The sequence below is a fragment of the Artemia sp. Qi Xiang Cuo genome, chromosome 10 (assembly GCF_049724085.1).
Source record: "Artemia sp. Qi Xiang Cuo chromosome 10, ASM4972408v1, whole genome shotgun sequence".
In the NCBI taxonomy this organism is placed as follows: Eukaryota; Metazoa; Arthropoda; class Branchiopoda; order Anostraca; family Artemiidae; genus Artemia; species Artemia sp. Qi Xiang Cuo.
In genome coordinates this window covers 36,592,188-36,615,810 of record NC_142803.1, presented here as the reverse complement: position 1 = coordinate 36,615,810, position 23,623 = coordinate 36,592,188, and the positions used below count along the sequence as shown (strand labels likewise).

Here is a 23,623-nt window from a genome sequence, read left to right as displayed (position 1 = left end):
AAAGTTGTTACTTCGAGGAGAAAATATTTTAGTGTTAAGGAAAAATTGCTACTTCTAACAGAAAACTTTTTATCATGAACGGAAAAAAATTATGCTTCTAAGAAAAATTTGATATTTTTAAGTAGAAGTTTGTTAGTATTGAGGAAAAATCTTGCTAGTATTGAGGAAAAAGTACTTTGATGAAAATTTGTTAGTGTGAAAGGAAAACTTGCTACTTTTGACTGAAAACTTTTTATCATGAACGGAAAAAATTATGCTTTTAAAAAAAATGGGTATCTTTGACAGAAATCTTGTTAGTATTGTGTAAAAAGTTGTTGATTCGATGAGAAAATCTGTTAGTGTTACTAAAACTCTGTTAGTGTTAAGGAAAAAATTGTTACTTTGATGAGAAAATTTGTTAGTGTGAAAGGAAAACTTGCTACTTCTGAGAGAAAACTTGCTCTCATAAACTAAAAAATTGTAACTTCTAAGAAAAATGTTGTATCTATGACAGAAAACTTGTTAGTTCTAGCAGAAAAAGTGTTATCACTGACGAAAATTTTTGCTTCTAAGAGAAATTTGATAGTTGTAACTAAAACTCTGTTAGTGTTAAGGAAAAAATTGTTACTTTGATCAGAAAATTTGTTGGTGTGAAAGGAAAACTTGCTACTTTTGACAGAAAAATTTGTATAATGAACAGAAAAATTGTTACTTCTAAGAAAAATTTTGTATCTTTGACGGAACACTAGTTAGTTTAAACAGAAATTTTTTTATCACTGACAGAAACGTATTACTTCAAAGAGAAATTTTGTAGCTGTAACTAAAACTCTGTTAGTGTTAATGGACAATTTTTCACTTTGATGAGATAAATTTGTTAGTGTTAAGGAAAACTTGCTACTTTTGAAAGAAAACTTTTTATCATGAACGGAAAAAAATTATAGTTCTAAGAAAAATTTGGTATCTTGGACAGAAAGCTTGTTAGTATTAAGGTAAAAGTTGCTACTTCGAGAAGAACATTTTTTGTGTGATGAAAAACTTGTGTGAAAGTGTGAAAGAAAAACTTGCTACTTCTGACAGAAAACTTGCTATCATAAACGAAAATATTGTTACTTCTAAGAAAAATTTGGGATCTTTGACATAAAACTTGCTAGTTCTAGCAGAAAATTTGTTATCACGGACGAAAAATTGTTACTTCTAAGAGAAATTTGATAGTGTTAAGTAAAAGTTTGTTAGTATTAAGGTAAAATTTGTTACTTCGAGGAGAAAAATTTTTAGTGTTCAGGAAAAATTGCTACTCCTAACAGAAAACTTTTTATCATAAAGGAAGAAATTTTAATTTCTAATAAAAATTTGGTATCTTTGCCAGGGAACTTGATACTTCTTACAGAAAACTTGTTATCACATTAAGAAAAGAACTTGTTCTGAAATGCCTTTTGAAAAGTATTGCATGGTGTTGGGGTATTCAAAAAGCTGTAAAGTAAAGTTGTGGGTGAATAGGATGGGATACTTCAACTTGTAAAATGGGTTTAGGAGGGACATTAAGAAAAGAACTTGTTCTGAAATGCCTTTGAAAAGTATTGCTTGGTGTTGGGGCATTCAAAAAGTTGTAAAGTAAAGTTGTGGGTGAAAAGGATGGATACTTCAACTTGTAAAAACGGTTATCATATTAAGAAAAGAACTTGTTATGAAATGCCTTTTGAAAAGTATTGCTTGGTGTTGGAGCATTCAAATAGCTGTAAAGTAAAGTTGTGTGAGAAAAGGATGGGATACTTCAACTTGTAAAATGGGTTTAGAAGGGACATTAAGAAAAGAACTTGTTCTAAAAAGATATAATAAAGCCTTTTGAAATGTGTGGGGCCCTTCTGTGTCTCAAGTGCACAAAAAAAAGTATTAAAAAAATGGGGAGGTTGGCTCTTTGAGGGCCGGATGGGGCCCTTTGGGGGCACCGAGGGGGCCCTTTGGGGCCCTGGGGGTGCCAGGGGGCTCTTTGGGGGCACTAAGGGGCCCTTTGGGGTACCGGGGGGGCCTTTGGGGTTGGGGTAGGGGACCTTACAACACTGTTCAAACGGTACTTGTGTATTATAACGACCACAGAGTTTCACCCCAAATCATCTTCTAAAATGTCTCAAACTGTTTCGGTCAAATAATCTTCTAAAATGCCTCAAATGCTTTCACCCAAATAATCCTCTAAAGGTAATTTCTGCGTGTTCCTTTTGTTTTGGCATCCCTGCGCTGTCACATTTGAAATTCCTATGAAACCCTTTCCTGCGTTAATCTCTTCATCTCTAAGATGCTCCTAGCTACACCATTATGGTTTAGATAGAATATCAATTTATCACTCTGACCTAAAGATCGGAGAAGCCATATTTGAAAATAGAATATTACTTAATCTCTTCATCTCATAGGTGTTCCTAGCTACACTATTATGGCTTCGATAGAATATTAATTTATCGCTAAGTCTAAAAATCAGAGAAGCCATATTTAAAAGATAGAATATCAATTTATCTCTGCCACTAAAGATCAGAGAAGCCATATTTAAAAATATAATTTCTATCTCTTCATCTCATAGGTGTTCCTAGCTACACTATTATGGCTTTGATGGAATATTAATTTATCGCTAAGTCTAAAGATCAGAGAAGCCATATTTGAAAATAGAATATTAATTAATCTCTTCATCTCATAGGTGTTCCTAGCTACACTATTATGGCTTCGATAGAATATTAATTTATCGCTAAGTCTAAAGATCAGAGAAGCCATAATAAAAAAATAGAATATCAATTTATCTCTGCCACTAAAGATCAGAGAAGCCATATTTAAAAATAGAATTTCTATCTCTTCATCTCATAGGTGTTCCTAGCTACACTATTATGGCTTCGATAGAATATTAATTTATCGCTAAGTCTAAAGATCAGGGATGCCATATTTAAAAATAGAATATTAATTTATCTCTCAAGCCTATAGACCAGAGAAGCCATATTGTTTCTTAATTCCCCTTCGTAGATCAATATAGAATTCCCCGTCGATTATGTAATAAATTTCCTAGAAATCTAGTTCCCCTCTTGTCCTAGTCGACTTTGCAATCAATTTCTCAGAAATCTGTCCCCTTCGTGGATCAATAAACCATGAATAAATTATGTGCGCCCTGTGCTGGTACCCCCTTTTCTACTACCCACTGGGAAAATTTCAAAATTACAATAAGACGGAAAAACTTAGGAGGGAGGAGAAGACCCATGATATATTAAGAGAAACAACAGATAATCATGACATAGAATTGACTTGTCAACAACGGGTTACGGAAAGATTGAAAGGTATTGAATTTTGGGTTGGATCGAAGAAATTTGGTAAGGAATCTGAAATTGGTCTGATCAACTCAAAAGAGGGTTTTTTCTTTTATGAGGGGGAGGAATCCCTTGGGGAAGATCCCCTGTGGGAAAACGTGAAAGATGCCCCTTTTCCTCAATACACAACTGGCGGACAAGTTGTGATCCCTTTACTGAAGCGTTGTCTTTCCAGTCTTCAATAATATCTTCATCCCTCATCGCCGAGCATTATTCACTCTATTATTTTAGGAGACAAGACCCAGAAAAAAGCAATTCAAGGTTCGCTCAGATTTTTACTTCATTTTCCTGAACCATTACCGTTTTCACAGGCCTTTGCATTTTCGGCCTTAGATTATTTTAAATTATGCCAAGGGGCAATTTACTTTTTTATTGAGATGTGGGGTTGTTTCCACAGATGGAAATTAAGTGGCTAGTGCAGCCAAAATTTTTCATGATGGCTGGCATCATCGAAAGTGCCAGGAACTGATTCTTTGCTCCTCCCAAATGTAAATTCGTGAGAGCGAGAAATTTTTTTTTTATTGTGCCGCGCACAATGAATTTCTACGAATCTTGGAGACTTCAACTTTCAAAACCTAATGCAGATGCTATACGATATAGACCATGGTGGTTCTACGGTAGAGACGTGGGAATGACAATGAATCCTGAGCCAAGCGGTGGAAGTACAGGCATGGGTGGAAGAAAGAAGAGAAAATACAAGTTTGATGATGTTGAGTTTAATGTTATTTATTTTATGTCTGAGTTTCCAGCCAATCCACCGGAGTAGCGGATCATTTATCTTAGGAGGGAGGTGTTGGAACCCTTGGTCCCAGTTTGTTCAGATAAATGTCCCTCCCAGATTCTATTCTTTTGGCCCCTTAATTATTTTCCTTCCCCTAGTAATAATTATTGATTTTCCTTTAATTTTGGTGGCGCCATTTTCTGTCCTTCTTTAATTGCGTAGTTGGTTACATAGACCACGAGGTATTAAGTGCGCATTTGGGGATGGTTGACCAGTAATTAGTAAGCACTTGGATTGGCTGGGAAAATTCACCCACCACCCCAATCACCCAACTCGTGGCTGAGCGAGTTGGAGAATTGGAAGTGTGATTTCGTCAGTTCCTTTTTGTAGCGTGTCTTGATTACAGTAAGATTTTTTATACTATATAATCTTTGACTTTTAGCCTCGGTCGAGTCTAAAGAGATAGTTAGAAATATTACCAGTAACCCTTGGCCTTAAAGTGGCCCCTGGGACCATTTGATCATGCTATAGTACCCTAAGGCAGGGTATATTGTAAATAGGGCACAGACGCGTACCCAATAGACACGGAACCGGTGTGGTAGTCGCGGGCATTACATTATAATTTGGGGCCAGGGCTTTCCCCTCCAATAAGTGGTGACACCCGTATATTACCACGCCAGTGGCGTTGTGACCTACCGTTATAACACTGGTGGCAAAACACCACGAACAGTCGGTATTCAGCCAATTTGGTCAAAAGCAATACCTTAATGGCCAAACTATCCTTATGATATTTATCTAATCTAAATCTTTGGCAAGAGGAGGAGGCATTTTCAGGCGGGGGCAGCAATCTCATCATCCGCATTCATAAGAAGAACCTATATGAGGTCGAAACAGGGGATTTGGTTTGGAAGCGTCATCAATTGGAGGAGGGGGAGGCCATTCCCCCTCCCACTTTTTATCCCCATTAGGTTTCAAACTACCTTTTTGGTATTTTAATTGAAAAATACCTTTTGTTCTGTTGTTTCAACGGAAAATTATGAAAAATTTACCCCTCTAAATTCTGAAAAATATATACCCACTCCCAACACTTACATGAATTGGCGTCAGCATGCCATGAAAAATACATAGGTATCAATAAAGTAAATAAAATTTTCAATAAGAATTTCCATTTCAAAAATGGAGAATAACAACAGAAAAGCCTTTGGGTCATTCACATGTTCCGCAAAATGTGTTCGAAATTTGCAATGCAATCAAATGGAGTCCCGACACTCAAGGCTTGATTCTAATGTAAAATTAAAAAGGGTTATAACAATGTAAGTTTAACTAATTAGACATACGGTATAAAGCTTTCAAATACTCTTCAAAAGCAAAACTAAAGAAATAACATTTGTTCGCGAAAGCCCGAGAGGTGTCACGTGGATTATTTTGTTAAACTGAAGTTTATTACACATCCTCTCCAACTCAACACATTCTATCGACTGGTAAAACCATTTCAATTCGTTTTAGCTGTCTCTCAAGATTCTAAAAGATTTCGATTTCTTCCTCAATGAATTTGTCTCCTTTTCGCTTAAACAAATGTCTAGAAATTTGAGCACCTGATGTCAAAGCTATTTTTGCTATTATTTGATGTTTATTAATAAAGTCTTTGAACTAGCACCAGGCAATAAACTCATAATGCATTTCTAGTTTAGTTCTTCTCCTTTAAAGCCTATTTGGTGTAAGACAACACAATGTTAATTACAAAACCCCAATGAAAGTCCGATTTTTTCCTAAATAATAAATCACCGATAGGAATTTTTCGGCAGGACAAGAAAGTTTTTTTTTTTTTTTTACTAGGATCGAGCTTGAAAAAAAGTATTGAGATAAATTTGTGAAAGTTCTATCTAATATTGCGAAATCCACAATACATGTATTTTACCTGCTTCAGAGCTGAGATGCAGACCATCCTGCTTTTATGTGTCTGTGTAAGAAGTCTCTTAAGCAATAACGACAATAGAGCTAATGCAAAAATGCCATAAACAATTTTAGTGAAAACATTTAAAATCACTAGAAATGGATAAAAATGTGTGATTAGTAAACAACAAGAACTGTGAAAGACAAGCTAAATGTTAGCAAAAAGTTTATTCTGGAATAACGTCTACGTTTCATGAGCATTCGCTGATGCGTCGTCTACTTCTTCTAAAGATGGCAATTTCTTATCCAATGACGGGTTTCTGTAAAATGAAAATAGTGAAAACTTTTAGTATTAAACAATATAAGTAGATAGACGGAAAATTAAGGCAAACCTATCTGTTGTTCATAAACATAATAATTTACAACCAGCCCATCAAATGTAGAAAAATATCTTCATGAATAAAAAAAAAATAAAAAAATGAGAAAAAAATAGAAATAGTCAGCTTCATTTAATATAAAATATAAACAAACTGACCAAAACGATAATCCAAAAATGAAAGAAACTTCACGCAGTGAAGCTAAAAGAACAAAGAAACATAAGAGACAAGAAGAGGAAAGAAGAGGAAAAATGAAGATAATATTGTGACGCTCAATTAATTTTTTATAAGACTCTTTTTAATAGAGAGCTATGGAAGATTTATAATTTTAATATAATATAATTAGCTAAGGAAGATTGAAACTTGGGAACTTCAAGGGCTTTGGCTCTCGCAATACGGTATTTTCTAGGCTATGGGAGAAGTGGCGGTTCTACGCCTCAGCAGGGGGCAGCGTCCCCCCCCCCCCAGTATTTTTAGATCTGACATTGAATTCCTTTTAATTTATATTTTCACCCTCCTGGGGTATACCTTTCCCCTCCCCTTAGATTATGAGGCCTAAAACTTCTACTGTATGGGAGTGGGAAGGAATATGTTTGTACGAAAGTTAACCGTCGTTTTACATCCTAATTGATATTTAAGGCTATTAAGTATTTATCGCGATATGTCAATGTTTACCTTTTTGAACGTTTGAAAAGGTAAAGGATTTTCCTTAAAAAAACAATATTCGAGGCTCTTTATCAAATACAAATTTATTGGCCTAAAAGGCTCAAATTTGCTTTACTTAGTGGAAGCGTATGCAAATGGCCAAAAAAAGAAAAAAAAAATAGTAGTCAGGCATAGAGCGACAAAAGAATATCCTCTAAAAGTAAAACATAAAATAGGACAATTGAAAAATGGGGGAAAGAAAGGGAAATGTCTGGTACTGACGAGTTTTACTACTCTGAATAGATTCGAAATGCTTGAAATAGGAATCAATCAGCATTTGTGTTAAAACAGAAATCAAAAATAGAAAAGAAACGAAGGTCAAGTCACACTTTGTAAACGTTCAAGAATGTTTGCATGTAATTACCACCCACACCAGAATTCGGTTTTAAGTCTTAAAAATTTTTCCTTTTTCTAGGTAGAAGATATTTTTTTAGTGCTTTTGGAGAAAAAATTATGTTTTTTAATACTTTTGCATTCCTCTTTTTAGTCTTTGATAGTCTTCACCATTCATGTTTACAAAATAGTTTATATATATTCTATAAATAGCCAAGGGTTTGGTAACGCCTTTAACTTTTCAACGGTAACGCATTAATTCAGTTTGCAATCTCCATTTACAAACTAGCATCCTGTCTTCGACCTAAACAGACAAACTTGTTACAAAAACTTTCTGGGCTAATAAAACTGCTTTTCATCTTGGCTTATCCAAAAACCGTGAAAACAGTGCCACAAATGCAGCGAAACTTCATTAAGTCTTCAGGCCGTAAGGATTGGAAAATACAAATTTCATAGTCACAGCAAAGAGTAAGTTAACGATGCCCATCACATGCTGCTCTTGAAATCATGAAGGCACGAATTGGAAAGTTGGACATCCTATTAAATCTGAAAAAACGTTTTTTTTTTTTCGAGAACGCTGATAATCTGTTTGGCAAATCTGTGCTGAAAACTACTTAGCTTAAGCTGGGTTCTTCCAGCCGACAGCTCTTAATTTTACTCGTGTAAAAACTAGCAACAACAATCCGACGCATGCGAACAGATGAACGACATGTTTTTGTGATAAGAGCACGTGTTCTTCAGTCTAAAATGTAAGAAAAAGGCAGGTTTACGGGTGTTGATCTTTTACTGTTATGAAACCCCATGCAGACCAGTTCAAATTCATTTAAAGCAAGGTTTAACTCCGCAGATTTATGTCAATGCATAATCTGATTTATACTATATTATATGCAGTCCTTTACCTCGATTGTTCTTCAGGGAAGACCCGTGGTTGGTGTGTGGTGTAATAGTGAAAATCTGTAAACCTGTGATGGTTTAAAAAATCTGGGATGTCTCACAGGCCTTGTGACAGTGCCGACCGGGTTGACAACAACTACATCACAGTTAGCTTGTCAGAATTTTCTCCCAGAAGCTGCTGGGCAGAATATTCAAAAATTCAGAAAAATAAACTAAAGGAAATTGATAAAAAAAACACATATGTTATGAAATTCATATTCCAGACGAAAAGAGAATAACTTTCCCAAAAATCTATTGAGTAAAAGAGAGTATTTAAGTCCATATTTGGCAAGAAAACTACTTAATCCTTACTATAAGAATTTTTTATTCTACACAATATTTTAAAACAATAAACAACGAAACAACCTCCCAAATGTCTCTAATTCCATGGCAAATATCTTATCTAGTCGACTTCAACTAGACTTAGGACGCTATCCATCTTGAAAAGAATAAAACATCAAATTTGAATAAGAATTGTTTTAAGAGTTTCAACCTAATTCAGTCTAAAGGATTGGTGGTGGAGGATGAGGTCTCTAGATTATAATTAATTTACACAGTTTTAATTAACAAATTATTACAAAGTTTATAATTAAAAAACAAAAGTTTTTCCGAGGAAAGTAAAGAGCGAAGTCTAAACTTAAAACAAACAAAAATTATTACTTCCGAGCCTATCTAACATATATCAATAAAACTAATACAAATAAATCAACTGGTAATATTTCCCTATATTTGTAGGATTACAGAAAACTAGCGCTGTACTGAAAACACAAAAGCCAAGTACAAAAACAAGAATATTGATTTAGGAGTCAGTAGGGATCTAGGTATTACTCCCTTACGTACATAATTTATGCAGTTTTTATGGTTTTTGTCACTGAGAGTGAAAAACAGGATTTTTCTCACTTTGATGTATTTTCATGGTTTATTGATTCTAACGGGTCAATGACACCTCTTTCAAGGGGGTACCAGTCGTGGCCCTACATAATTTATGCATGTTTTTATGGTTTTTGTCACTGAGAGTGAAAAAACAGGATTTTTCTCACTTTGATGTATTTTCATGGTTTATTGATTCTAACGGGTCACTGACACCTCTTTCAAGGTCGATTTATTTGCTGTTTGTCTAGGTGTAATGACTCCAGGGCGAAGTTTGCACATGCGCACTAAGGGGAAGAGATGTATTGATCGACTCGAAGGGGAACTGGATTTCCGAGAAATTGGTATACATAATCGAGGGGAGAGAATTTCTGAGAAATTGATTTGCATAATCGACTAGGACAAGAAGGGAAACATTATGGCTTCTTCGATCTTTAGGTCTGAGGGATAAACGGTGTTTTGTGACAGAGATAAATTAATATTCTATTTTTAAATATGGCTTCTCTGATCTTTAGGCTTTACTCACTTTGATGTAATTTCATGGTTTATTGATTCTAACGGGTCAATGTCACCTCTTTCAAGGTCGATTTAATTGTTGTTTCCAAGTCTAATGACTCCGGGGTGAAGTTTGCACGTGCGCATTAACGGGGGAGGCATGTATTGATCTAGGACAAGAGGGGGAAGTGGATTTCTGAGAAATTGATCACATAATCGGTGGGGGGATGTATTGATCTACGAAAGGGGAATTTATTTGTTGTTTCTAAGGGGAATTATTGATCCACAAAAGGGGAATGTATTTGTTGTTTCTAAGGGGAATTATTGATTCACGAAAAGGGAATTAGAAATGACATCACTTGTTTCCTAGGAATTATACGGGACTCTAAAGAGATAGAAATTCTATTTTTAAATATGGCTTCTCTGATCTTTAGTGACAGCCATAAATTAATATTCTATCGAAACCATAATAGTGTAGCTAGGAACACCTTAGAGATGAAGAGATTAACACGGGATTATTGTCCAGAGAATTTCAAATGTGAAAGCACAGGGATGCCAAAACAAAGGAACACGCAAAATTTATATTGAGAGATTATTTTAGTGAAACACTATGAGACATTTTAGAATATGATTTGGGCGAAACAGTTTGAGACATTTTAAAAGATGATTTGGGTGAAACCGTTTGAGACATTTTAGAAGATGATTTTAGAAGATGATTTAGAAGATGATTTGGGGTGAACCTCTGTGGTCGTTATAATACACAAGTTTCATTTGAATAGTGTTGTGAGGTCCCCCCCGGGGCCCCCAAAGAGCCCTTCCCTCCATTTTTTAATACTTTTTTTTGCGCACTTGAGACACGGAAGGGCCCCACACATTTCAAAAGGCTTTATTATATCTTTTCAGAACAAGTTCTTTTCTTAATGTCCCTACTAAACCCATTTTACATGTTGAAGTACCCATCCATTTCACCCACGACTTTACTTCACAGCTTTTTGAATGCCCCAACACCATGCAATAGTTTTCAAAAGTCATTTCAGAACAAGTTCTTTTCTTAATATTCCTCCTAAACCCATTTTACAAGTTGAAGTACCCATCCTTTTCACCCACAACTTTACTTTACAGCTTTTTGAATGCTCTAACACTAAGCCGTACTTTTCAAAAGGCATTTCAGAACAAGTTCTTTTCTTAATGTCCCTCCTAAACCCATTTTACAAGTTGAAGTATCCCATCCTTTTCACCCACACCTTTACTTTACAGCTTTTTGAATGCTCCAACACCAAGCAATACTTTTCAAAAGGCATTTCAGAACAAGTTCCCTGTCAAAGATACCAAATTTTTCTTAGAAATAACAATTTCTTCGTTTATGATAACCTTTTTTCTGTCAGAAGTAGCAAGTTTTCCTTTACACTAAATAATTTTCTCCTCGAAGTAACAACTTTTACCTTAATACTAACAAACTTGTACTTAACACTATCAAATTTCTCATAGAAGTAACAATTTTTCATCCGTGATAACAAATTTTCTGCTAGAACTAGTGAGTTTTATGTCAAAGATACATCAAAGATTTGAAGATTTTATGTCAAAGATTTGGTATTTTTCCAAATACCAAATTTGGAACTATAATTTTTTTCCGTTCATGATAAAAATTTTTCTGTCATAAGTAGCAAGTTTTCCTTAACACTAACAAATTTTCTCATCAAAGTAACAATTTTTTCCTTAACACTAACAGAGTTTCAGTTACAACTATCAAAATTCTCTTAGAAGTAACAATTTTTTGTCAGTGATAACAAATTTTCTGCTAGAACTTAAAAGTTTTCTATCAGATACCAAATTTTTCTAAGAAGTAAAAATTTTTCCGTTCATGATAAAAACTTTTCTGTCAAAAGTAGCAAGTTTTCCTTTCACACTAACAAATTTTCTCATCAAAGTAACGATTTTTTCTTAACACTAACAGAGGTTTAGTTAAAACTATCAAATTTCTCTTAAAGTAAATTTTCTCAGTGATAACATTTTCTGCTGAAAACAGTTTTCTGTCAAATAAATTTTTCTTAAGTACATTTTCGTTTATAGAGAAGTTTTCTGTCAAAGTAGCTTCTTTCCACAAATTTTTCATCAGAACAATTTTTTCCTTCTAACAGAGTTATTACAACTATCAATTTCTCTAAATAATTTTTTTTCCTTTCACACTAACAAATTTTCTCATCAAAGTAACGATTTTTTCTTAACACTAACAGAGGTTTAGTTACAACTATCAAATTTCACTTAGAAGTAAAAATTTTTCGTCAGTGATAACAAATTTTCTGCTAGAAAAAACAAGTTTTCTGTCAAAGACACAAAATTTTTCTTAGAAGTAACAATTTTTTCGTTTATGATAGCAAGTTTTCTGTCAGAAGTAGCAAGTTTTCCTTTCACACTAACAAATTTTCTCATCAAAGTAACAATTTTTTCCTTAACACTAACAGAGTTTTAGTTACAACTATCAAATTTCTCTTAGAAATAACAATTTTTCGTCAGTGATAACAAATTTTAGCTAGAATTAACAAGTTTTTCTGTCAAAGATAAAAATAATTTCATAGAAGTAACAATTTTTTTGTTTATGAGAGCAATTTTTCTGTCAGAAGCAGCAATTTTTCCTTAACACTAAAAAATTTTCTCATCAAAGTAACAATTTTTTCCCTAACACTAACAGAGTTTTAGTAACACTAACAAATTTTCTCATCGAATCAACAACTTTTTCCACAATACTAACAAGATTTCTGTCAAAGATACCAATTCTTTCTTAAAAGCATAATTTTTTCCGTTCATGATAAAAAGTTTTCAGTCAAAAGTAGAAAGTTTTCCTTTCACACTAACAAATTTTCTCATCAAAGTAACAATTTTTCGTCAGTGATAACAAATTTTCTGCTAGAACTAACAATTTTCTGTCAAAGATACCAAATTTTTCTTAGAAGTAAAAATTTTTTCGTTTATGAGAGCAATTTTTCTCTCAGAAGTAGCAAGTTTTCCTTTTAAACTAAAAATTTTCTCATCAAAGTATACTCAATACTAACGAACTTCTACTTAAAAATATCAAATTTTTCTCAGAAGCATAATTTTTTCCGTTCATGATAAAAAGTTTTCAGTTAAAAGTAGCAAGTTTTCCTTAACACTAACAAATTTTCTCATCAAAGTAACAATTTTTCCTCAACACTGAGTTTTAGTTAAAACTATCAAATTTCTCTTAGAAGTAACTATTTTTCATCAGTGATAATAAGTTTTCTATAAAAAGTAGCAAGTTTTCTACCAAAAAGACCAATATTTTCTTAGAAGTGACAACTTTTTCGTTTCTGATAACAAGTTTTCTGTCAGAAGTATCAAGTTTTCCTTCACTATAACAAATTTTCTCATCGAAGCTACTTAAAACTATCAAATATCTCTTAGAAGTAACAATTTTTTCGTCAGTGATAACAAGTTTTCCCTAAGAAGTATCGAGTTCCCTGTCAAATATACCAAATTTTTCTTAGAAATAACAATTTCTTCGTTTATGATAACAAGTTTTCTGTTAGAAGTAAAAATTTTTCCTTAACACTAAAAAATTTTCTCCTCGAAGTAACAACTTTTACCTTAACACTAACAAACTTTTACTGAACACTATCAAATTTCTCTTAGAAGTAACAATTTTTCGATAGTGATAACAAGTTTTCTGTAAGAAGTAGCAAGTTGTCTGCCAAAGATACCAGATTTTTCTTAGAAGTAAGAATTTTTTCGTTTATGATAACAAGTTTTCTCTCAGAAGTAGTAAGTTTTCCTTATCAATACTAAATTTTTACTGCAAAGTAACAGATTTTTCCTTAATACTAACCAACTTTTACTTAACACTATCAAATTTTTCTTTGAAGTATAATTTTTTTCTGTTCATGATAAAAAGTTTTCTGTCAAAAGTAGCAAGTTTTCCTTAACACTAAAAAATTTTCTCATCAAAGTGACAATTTTTTCCTTAACACTAACAGAGTTTTAGTTACAACTATCAAATTTCTCTTAGAAGTAACAATTTTTCGTCAGTGATAACAAATTTTCTGCTAGAACTAACAAGTTTTCCGTCAAAGATACCAAATTTTTCTTAGAAGTAACAATTTTTCCGTTCATGATAAAAACTTTTCTGTCAATAGTAGCAAGTTTTCCTTTCACACTTTCAAATTTCTCTTAGAAGTAACAATTTTTCGTCAGTGATAACAAATTTTCTACTAGAACTAACAAGTTTTCTGTCAAAGATACCAAATTTTTCTTAGAAGTAACGATTTTTTCGTGTATGAGAGCAAGTTATTTGTCAGAAGTAGCAATTTTTCCTTTCACACTAACAAATTTTCTCATCAAAGTAACAATTTTTTCCTTAACACTAACAGAGTTTTAGTAACACTAACAAATTTTCTCATCGAATCAAAAACATTTTCCTCAATACTAATAAACTTCTACTTTGAAATATCAAATTTTTCTTAGAAGCATAATTTTTTTCCGTTCATGATAAAAAGTTTTCAGTCAAAAGTAGCCAGTTTTCATTAATACTAACAAATTTTCTCATCAAAGTAGCAATTTTTCCTTAACACTAACAGTTTTAGTTACAGCTATCAAATTTCTTTTAGAAGTAAAAATTTGTCGTCAGTGATAACAAATTTTTCTGTTAGAACTAACAAGTTTTATGTCAAAGATACCAAATTTTTCTTAGAAGTAACAATTTGTTGATTGTGATAAAAAGTTTTCTGTCAAAAGTATTAAGTTTTCTGTCAAAGATACCAATTCTTTCTTAAAATTAACAATTTTTCGTCACTGATAACACAATTTCTGCTAGAACTAGCAAGTTGTCCAACAAAGATAACAAATTTTTATTAGAAGTAGCGAATTTCTTCTAATAGCACCAAGTTTTCCGTCAAAGATAACAAATCTTCTCTTCGAAGCAACAACTTTTTCCTTAATACTAACAAACCTTTACTTAACACACCCCAATTTCTCTTAGAAGTGACATTTTTTCATCAGTGATAACACGTGTTTTGCTTGAGCTTGCAAGTTTTCTCTCAAAGATACTATTTTTTTGTTAGAAGTAGCAATTTTCATTATGATGAAAAGTTATCTGTTAGAAATAACAAGTTTTAAGTCAAACATAGCAAATTTTTCTTGGAATTAACAATTTTTTCGTTGATGATAGCAATTTTTTCTGTCAGAAGTAGCAAGTTTTGCTTAACACTAACAAATCTTCGCATCGAAGTAACAACGTTTTCTTAATACTAATAATTTTTACTTAACACTATCAAATTTCTCTTAGAAGTACAAGGTTTTTAACAAGTTTTCTTTCAAAGTTAGCTTTCACTACGTTTAAGTTAGGTTCATCTAACCTCCAAAACCATTGGTTAGGTTAGGTTAAGTATAAATAAATATTAATAAATAAATAAAAGCATTTCTCCATGTTTAAGCGGTTTCTATACATTTAAGTTGGGTTCATCTAACCTCCAAAACCATAGGTTAGGTTAGGTTAAGTATAAATAAATATTAATAAATAAATAAAAGCATTTCTCCATGTTTAAGTGGTTTCTATACATTTAAGTTGGGTTCATCTAACCTCCAAAACCATAGGTTAGGTTAGGCTAGATTAAGTTAGGTTAGATTGGGTTATGTTAAGTTAGGTTAGGCTAGCCTACGTACGCGCGCGTACGTAGGCTAACCTAACCTAACCTAATCGAGGTTAATGAACCTAACTTAAACGTAGTGAAAGCTAACTTTGAAAGAAAACTTGTTAAAAATCTGTTACTTCTAAGAGAAATTTGATAGTGTTAAGTAAAATTTATTAGTATTAAGAAAAAGTTGTTACTTTGATGCGAAGATTTGTTAGTGTTAAGCAAAACTTGCTACTTCTGACGGAAAAAATTGTTATCATCAACGAAAAATTTTTTAATTCCAAGTAAAATTTGGTATGTTTGACTTAAAACTTGTTATTTCTAGCAGATAACTTGTCATCATAATGAAAATTGCTGAAAAAATGTAACTTCCAAGAGAAATTGGGGTGTGTTAAGTAAAGGTTTGTTAGTATTAAGGAAAAAGTTGTTACTTCGAAGAGAAGATTTGTTATCTTTGACGGAAAACTTGGTGCTGTTAGAAGAAATTCGCTATTTCTAAGAAAAATTTGTTATCTTTGCTGGACAACTTGCTAGTTCAAGCAGAAATTGTGTTATCAGTGATGAAAAATTGTTACTTCTAAGAAAAATTTGGTATCTTTGACATAAAACTTGTTAGTGCTAACAGAGAATTTGTTATCACTGACGAAAAATTGTTACTTCTAAGAGAAATTTGATAGCTGTAACTAAAACTCTGTTAGTGTAAAGGAAAAATTGTTACTTTGATGAGAAAATTTGTTAGTGTTAAGGAAAACTTGCTACTTTTGACTGAAAACTTTTTATCATGAACGGAAAAAAATTATGCTTCTAAGAAAAATTTGATATTTTAAAGTAGAAGTTTGTTAGTATTGAGGAAAAAGTTGTTGATTCGATGAGACAATTTGTTAGTGTTACTAAAACTCTGTTAGTGTTAAGGAAAAAATTGTTACTTTGATGAGAAAATTTGTTAGTGTGAAAGGAAAAATTGCTACTTCTGACAGAAAACTTGCTCTCATAAACGAAAAAATCGTTACTTCTAAAAAAAATTTGGTATCTTTGACAGAAAACTTGTTAGTTCTAGTAGAAAATTTGTTATCACTGACGAAAAATTGTTACTTTTAAGAGAAATTTGATAGTGTGAAAGGAAAACTTGCTACTTTTGATAGAAAACTTTTTATCATGAACGGAAAAATTGTAACTTCTAAGAAAAATTTGGTCTTTTTGACGGAAAACTTGTTAGTTCTAGCAGAAAATTTGTTATCACTGACAAAAAATTGTTACTTCTAAGAAAAATTTGATAGTTGTAACTAAAACTCTGTTAGTGTTAAGGAAAAACTATCACTTTGATGAAAAAATCTTTTCGTCTTTATGAAAACTTACTACTTTTGACAGAAAACTTTTTATTATGAACGGAAAAAAATTATACTTCTACGAAAAATTTTATAGTTTTAAGTAAATGTTTGTTAGTATTAAGGAAAGAGTTATTACTTCGATGAGAAGATTTGTTATTGTTAAGGAAAACTTGCTACTTCTGTCAGAAAACTTGTTATCAAAAACGAAAAAATTGTTACTTCTAAGAAAAATTTGGTATCTTTGATGGAAATTTTGCTACTTATGACATAAAAAGTAGTATCACTAACAAAAAATGTTGAGTTTTAAGAGAAACTCGAGTGTGCTTAGCCAAAGTTGTTAATATTGAGGCAAAAGATGCTACATCGAGGAAAAAGGAGGTTACTGCTAAGGGAAAATTGCTACTTCTAACAGAAAACTTGTTATCATAAACGAAGAAATTGTTATTTCTAAGAAAAATTTGGTATATTTGACAGGGAACTTGATACTTCTTACATAAAACTTGTTATCACTGACAAAAACATTCTTACTTCTAAGAGATATTTGACTGTTTTAAGTAGAAGTTCGATAATATTGAGGAGAAAGTTGTTACTTCGAAGAGAAAATTTGTTATAGTGAAGAAAAAATTGATAATTCTGACAGAAAACTTGTTATCATAAACGAAAAAGTTGTTACTTCTAAGAAAAATTGGTCTCTTTGGTAGAAAACTTGCTACTTTTTATAGAAAACTTATTATCACTGATGAAAAATTGTTACTTCTAAGAGAAATTTGATAGTTTTAACTAAAATCTGTTAATGTTAAGAAAAAATTGTTACTTTGATGAGAAAATTTGTTAGTGTTAAAGAATACTTGCTACTTTGGACTGAAAACTTTTTATCATGAACGGAAAAAAATTATGCTTCTGAGAAAAATTTGATATTTTTAAGTAAAAGTTTGTTAGTATTGAGGAATAAGTTGTTGATTCGAAGAGAAAATTTGTTAGTTTTACTAAAACTGTTAGTGTTAAGGAAAAAATTGTTACTTTGATGAGAAAAGTTTTAGTGTAAAAGGAAAACTTGCTACTTCTGAGAGAAAACTTGCTCTCATAAGTGAAAAAATTGTTACTTCTAAGAAAAATTTGGTATCTTTGACAGAAAACTTGTTAGTTCTAGCATAAAATTTTTTATCACTGACGAAAAATTGTTACTTCTAAGTTAAATTTGATAGTTGTAACTAAAACTCTGTTAGTGTTAAGGAAACAATTGTTACTTTGATGTGAAAATTTGTTAGTGTGAAAGGAAAACTTGCTACTTTTGACTGAAAACTTTTTAGCATGAACAGAAAAAAATTATGCTTCTAAGAAAACTTTTGTATCTTTGACAGAAAACTTGTTAGTATTGTGGAAAAAGTTGTTGATTCGATGAGAAAATTTGTTAGTGTTACTAAAACTCTGTTAGTGTTAAGGAAAAAATTGTTACTTTGATGAGAAAATTTTTTAGTGTTAAGGAAAAATTTCTACTTCTGACAGAAAACTTGCTCTCATAAACGAAAAAATTGTTACTTCTCAGAGAGATTTGTTGTCTTTGACAGAAAACTTGTTAGTTCTAGCAGAAAATTTGTTATCACTGACGAAAAATTGTTACTTCTAAGTTAAATTTGATAGTTGTAACTAAAACTCTGTTAGGGTTAAGGAAAAAATTGTTACTTTGATTAGAAAACTTGTTATCATACACGAAGAAATTTTTATTTCTAAGAAAAATTTGGTATATTTGATAGGTAACTTGATACTTCTTACAGAAAACTTGTTATCACTGACGAAAAAATTTTTACTTCTAAGAGATATTTGATAGTCTTAAGTAGAAGTTTGTTGGTATTGAGGAAAAAGTTGTTACTTCGAAGAAAAAATTTGTTATAGTGAAGGAAAACTTGATACTTCTGACAGGAAACTTGTTATCATAAACGAAAAAGTTGTTACTTCAAAAAAAAATATGTCTCTGGTAGAAAACTTAATACTTTTTATAGAAAACTTGTTATCACTGACGAAAAATTGCTACTTCTAAGAGAAATTTGATATCTGTAACTAAAACTCTGTTAGTGTTAAGGAAAAATTGTTTCTTTGATGAAAAAATTTTTTATTGTTTAGAAAAACTTGCTACTATTGACAGAATACTTTTAATCATTAACGGAGAAAATTTATGCTTCTGAGAAAAATTTGATATTTTTAAGTAAGTTTGTTAGTATTGAGGAAAAAGTTGTTGATTCGAAGAGAAAATTGTTACTTTGATGAGAAAATTTTTAGTTTAAAATGAAAACTTGCTACTTCTGAGAGAAAACTTGCTCTCATAAACGAAAAAATTTTTACTTCTAAGAAAAATTTGGTATCTTTGACAGAACACTTGTTAGTTCTAGCAGAAAATTTGTTATCACTGACGAAAAATTGTTACTTCTAAGAGAAATTTGATAGTTGTAACTAAAATTCTTTTAGTGTTAAGGAAAAAATTGTTACTTTGATGAGAAAATTCGTTAGTTGAAATGAAAACTTGGTACTTTTGACAGAAAACTTTTTATCATGAACGGAAAAAAATTATGCTTCTAAGAAAAATTTGGTATCTTTGACAGAAAACTTGTTAGTATTGTGGAAAAACTTGTTGATTCGATGAGAAAATTTGTTAGTGTTACTAAAACTCTGTTAGTGTTAAGGAAAAAATTGTTACTTTGATGAGAAAATTTGTTAGTGTTAATGAAAAATTTCTACTTCTGACAGAAAACTTGCTCTCATAAACGAAAAAATTGTTACTTCTAAGAAAAATTTGGTATCTTTGACAGAAAACTTGTTAGTTCTAGCAGAAAATTTGTTATCACTGACGAAAAATTGTTACTTCTAAGAGAAATTTGATATTTGTAACTAAAACTCTGTTAGTGTTAAGGAAAAAATTGTCACTTTGATGAGAAAATTTGTTAGTGTTAAGGAAAACTTGCTACTTTTGACAGAAAACTTTTTATCATGAACGGAAAAAATTATAGTTCTAAGAAAACTTTGATAGCGTTAAGTAAAAGTTTGTTAGTATTAAGGTAAAAGTTGCTACTTCGAGAAAAACATTTTTTAGGGTGAAAGGAAAACTTGCTACTTCTGACAGAAAACTTACCATCATAAACGAAAAAGTTGTTACTTCTAAGAAAAATTTGGTATCTTTGACATAAAACTTGCTAGTTCTAGCAGAAAATTTGTTATCACAGACGAAAAATTGTTACTTCTATGAGAAATTTGATAGTGTTAAGTAAAAGTTTGTTAGTATTAAGGTAAAAGTTGATACTTCGAGAAGAACATTTTTTAGTGGTAAGGAAAACTTGCTACTTTTGACTGAAAACTTTTTATCATGAACGGAAAAAAAATTATGCTTCTAAGAAAAATTTTATATTTTTAAGTAAAAGTTTGTTAGTATTGAGGAAACAGTTGTTGTTTCGATTAGAGAATTTGTTAGTGTTACTGAAACTCAGTTATTGTTAAGGAAAAAATTGTTTGATGAGAAAATTTGTTATTGTGAAAGTAAAATTTGCTACTTATGACAGAAAACTTTCTCTTATAAATGAAAAAATTGTTAATTCTATTAAAAATTTGGTGTCTTTGACAGAAAACTCGTTAGTTCTAACAGAAAATTTGTCATCATTGGCGAAAAATTGTTACTTCTAAGAGAAATTTGATAGTTGTAACTAAAACTCTGTTATTGCTAAGGAAAAAATTGTTACTTTGATGAGAAAATTTGTTAGTGTGAAAGGAAAACTTGCTACTTTTGACAGAAAACTTTTTATCATGAACGGAAAAATTTTTACTTCTAAGACAAATTTGGTATCTTTGACAGAAAACGTGTTAGTTCTAGCAGAAAATTTGTTATCACTGACAAAAAATCTTTACTTCTAAGAGAAATTTGATAGTTGTAACTAAAACTCTGTTAGTGTTAAGGAAAAAATTATTACTTTGATGAGAAAATTTGTTAGTGTTAAGGAAAACTTGCTACTTTTGACAGAAAACTTTTTATCATGAACGGAAAAAAATTATAGTTCTAAGAAAAATTTGGTATCTTTGACAGAAAACTTGTTAGTATTAATGGAAAATGTTGATACTTCGAAGAGAAAATTTGTTAGTGTTAAGGAAATCTTTCTACTTCAGACAGAAAACTTGCTATCATAAACGAAAAAATTGGTTACTTCTAAGAACAATTTGGTATCTTTGACATAAAACTTATTAGTTCTAGCAGAAAATGTGTTGTAGCTGACAAAAAATTGTTAGTTACAAGAGAAATTTGATAGTTTTAAGTAAAAGTTTGTTAGTATTAAGGTAAAATTTGTTAGTTCGACGAGAAAATTTTTTTGTGTTAAGGAAAAATTGCTACTTCTAACAGAAAACTTGTTATCATAAACGAAGAAATTATTATTTCTAAGAAAAATTTGGTATCTTTGACAGGGAGCTTGATACTTCTTACAGAAAACTTGTTATCACATTAAGAAAAGAACTTTTTCTGAAATGCCTTTTGAAAAGTATTCCTTGGTGTAGGGGCATTCAAAAAGCTGTACGGTAGAGTTGTGGGTGAAAAGGATGGGATACTTCAACTTTTAAAATGGGTTTAGAAGGGACATTAATAAAAGATCTTGTTCTGAAATGCATTTTGAAAAGTATTGCTTGGTGTTGGAGCATTCAAAAAGCTGTAAAGTAAAGTTATGGGTAAAAAGGATGGGTACTTCAACTTGTAAAATGGGTTTACGAGTGACATTAAGAAAAGAACTTGTTCTGAAATGCCTTTTGAAAACTATTGCATGGTGTCGGGGCATTCAAAAAGCTGAAAAGTGAAGTTGTGGGTGAAAAGGATGGATACTTCAACTTGTAAAATGGGTTTAGGAGGGACATTAAGAAAAGAACTTGTTCTGAAAAGATATAATAAAGCCTTTTGAAATGTGTGGGTCCCTTCTGTGTCTCAAGTGCAAAAAAAAGTATTAAAAATGGGGAGGGGGGCTATTTGGGGGTCCCGGGGGCCTTTAGGGGCACCAGGGGGCCCTTTGGCGGCCCGAGGGCGGGGGGGGCCTTTGGGGTTGGGGTAGGGAACCTCACAACACTATTCAAATGGAACTTATGTATTATAACGACCACAGAGTTTCACCCCAAATCATCAAACTGTTGTCTCAAACTGTTTCACCCAAACCATCTTCTAAAATGTCTCAAACTGTTTCGCCTAAATCATCTTCTAAAATGTCTCAAACGGTTTTACCCAAATAATCCCTAAACGTAATTTCAGCGTATTACTTTTGTTTTGGCATCCCTGAGCTGTCACATTTGAAATTCCCAGAAAAAAATTCCCGCGTTAATCTCTTCATCTCTAAGATGTTCCTAGCTACACTATTATGGTTTCGATAGAATATCAATTTATCGCTCTGACCTAAAGATCAGAGAAGCCATATTTAAAAATTGAATTTCTATCTCTTTAGAGTCCCGTATAATTTCTAGCAAACAAGTGATGTCATTTCTAATTCCCCTTTCGTGAATCAATAATTCCCCTTAGAAACAACAAATAAATTTCCCTTTTCGTGGATCAATAATTCCCCTTAGAAAAAACAAATAAATTCCCCTTTCGTGGATCAATGCATCTCCCCGCCGATTATGTAATCAATTTCTTAGAAATCCACTTCCCCCTCTTGTCCTAGATCAATACATCTCTCCCCCGTTAATGCTGAATTGCAAACTTCCCTCTAGTGTCATTACACTTGGAAACAACAAATAAATCGACCTTGAAAGAGGTGTCATTGACCCGTTAGAATCAATAAACCATGAAATTACATCAAAGTGAGTAAAGCCTAAGGATCAGAGAAGCCATATTTAAAAATAGAATGTTAATTTATCTCTGTCACAAAAGACTGTTTATCCCTCAGACCTAAAGATCAAAGAAGCCATAATGTTTCCCCTCTTGTCTTAGTCGATTATGCAAATCAATTTCTCAGAAATTCTCTCCCCTCGATTATGTATACCAATTTCTCGGAAATCCAGTTCCCCTTCGAGTCGATCAATACATCTCTTCCCCTTAGTGCGCATGTGCAAACTTCGCCCTGGAGTCATTACACTTGGAAACAGCAAATAAATCGACCTTGAAAGAGGTGTCATTGACCCGTTAGAATCAATAAACCATGAAAATACATCAAAGTGAGAAAAATCCTGTTTTTTCACTCCTAGTGACAAAAACCATAAAAACATGCATAAATTATGTAGGGCCACGACTGGTACCCCCTTGAAAGAGGTGTCATTGACCCGTTAGAATCAATAAACCATGAAAATACATAAAAGTGAGAAAAATCCTGTTTTTTCATTCTCAGCGACAAAAACCATAAAAACATGCATAAATTAAGTAGGCTTTCTCAGAAATCTACTTCCCCCTCTTGTCCTCGATCAATACATCTCTCCCCCGCTAATGCGCATGTGCAAACTTCGTCCCGGAGACAATACACTTGGAAACAACACATAAATCGACATTGAAAGAGGTGTCATTGACCCGTTAGAATCAATAAACCATGAAAATACATCAAACTGAGAAAATCCTGTTTTTTCACTCTCAGTGACAAAAACCATAAAAACATGAATAAATTATGTACGTACGGGAGTAATACCTAGATCCCTACTGGAGTCAAAAGTAAATACGTAGCTTCACAACAACGAACTAATCTATAACATTTTTCATAGTTCTACAGGAGCTGTGACATCAGTAACTTTCAGTATACACTTAAAACTTAGGCAGAAAAATAATAAATTTAATGTCATTACACAGCATGTAAAACAATGGATTAATTTATCTGGTGACATCTTGGTCTCACCTAGTATTACTCCAAATGATGAACAGATCAACCGTAATAGGAACTCTGGAAATCCAGTTATCTCTCTCTACAAAATTGAGGATTTTAACTTGTGATACAGATTCTAAAGTGAGTTTGTAGTTATAACATTAGAAAGCTTTTTTTATACCGAACTTGTGAGCAAAATAATCATGAAA

At 32.0% G+C, this 23,623-nt stretch overlaps 1 protein-coding gene across 2 annotated transcripts in view; it reads right to left on the bottom strand.

Annotated features, from left to right (window-relative positions):
- Positions 1-6,041: 6,041 nt before the first annotated feature.
- Positions 6,042-23,623, bottom strand: part of LOC148947711 (calcium/calmodulin-dependent protein kinase kinase 2-like) — a 404,349-nt gene continuing 386,767 nt past the window's right edge. Inside the window, exon 10 of one of the 2 annotated variants that reach the window (XM_089096216.1) lies at positions 6,042-6,251. In XM_089096216.1, coding sequence (XP_088952342.1) covers positions 6,176-6,251 — 76 coding nt within the window. In that variant the 3' untranslated portion in view covers positions 6,042-6,175. The remainder of the gene's footprint in view (positions 6,252-23,623) is intronic. The other variant, XR_016142386.1, reaches the window with a different exon arrangement.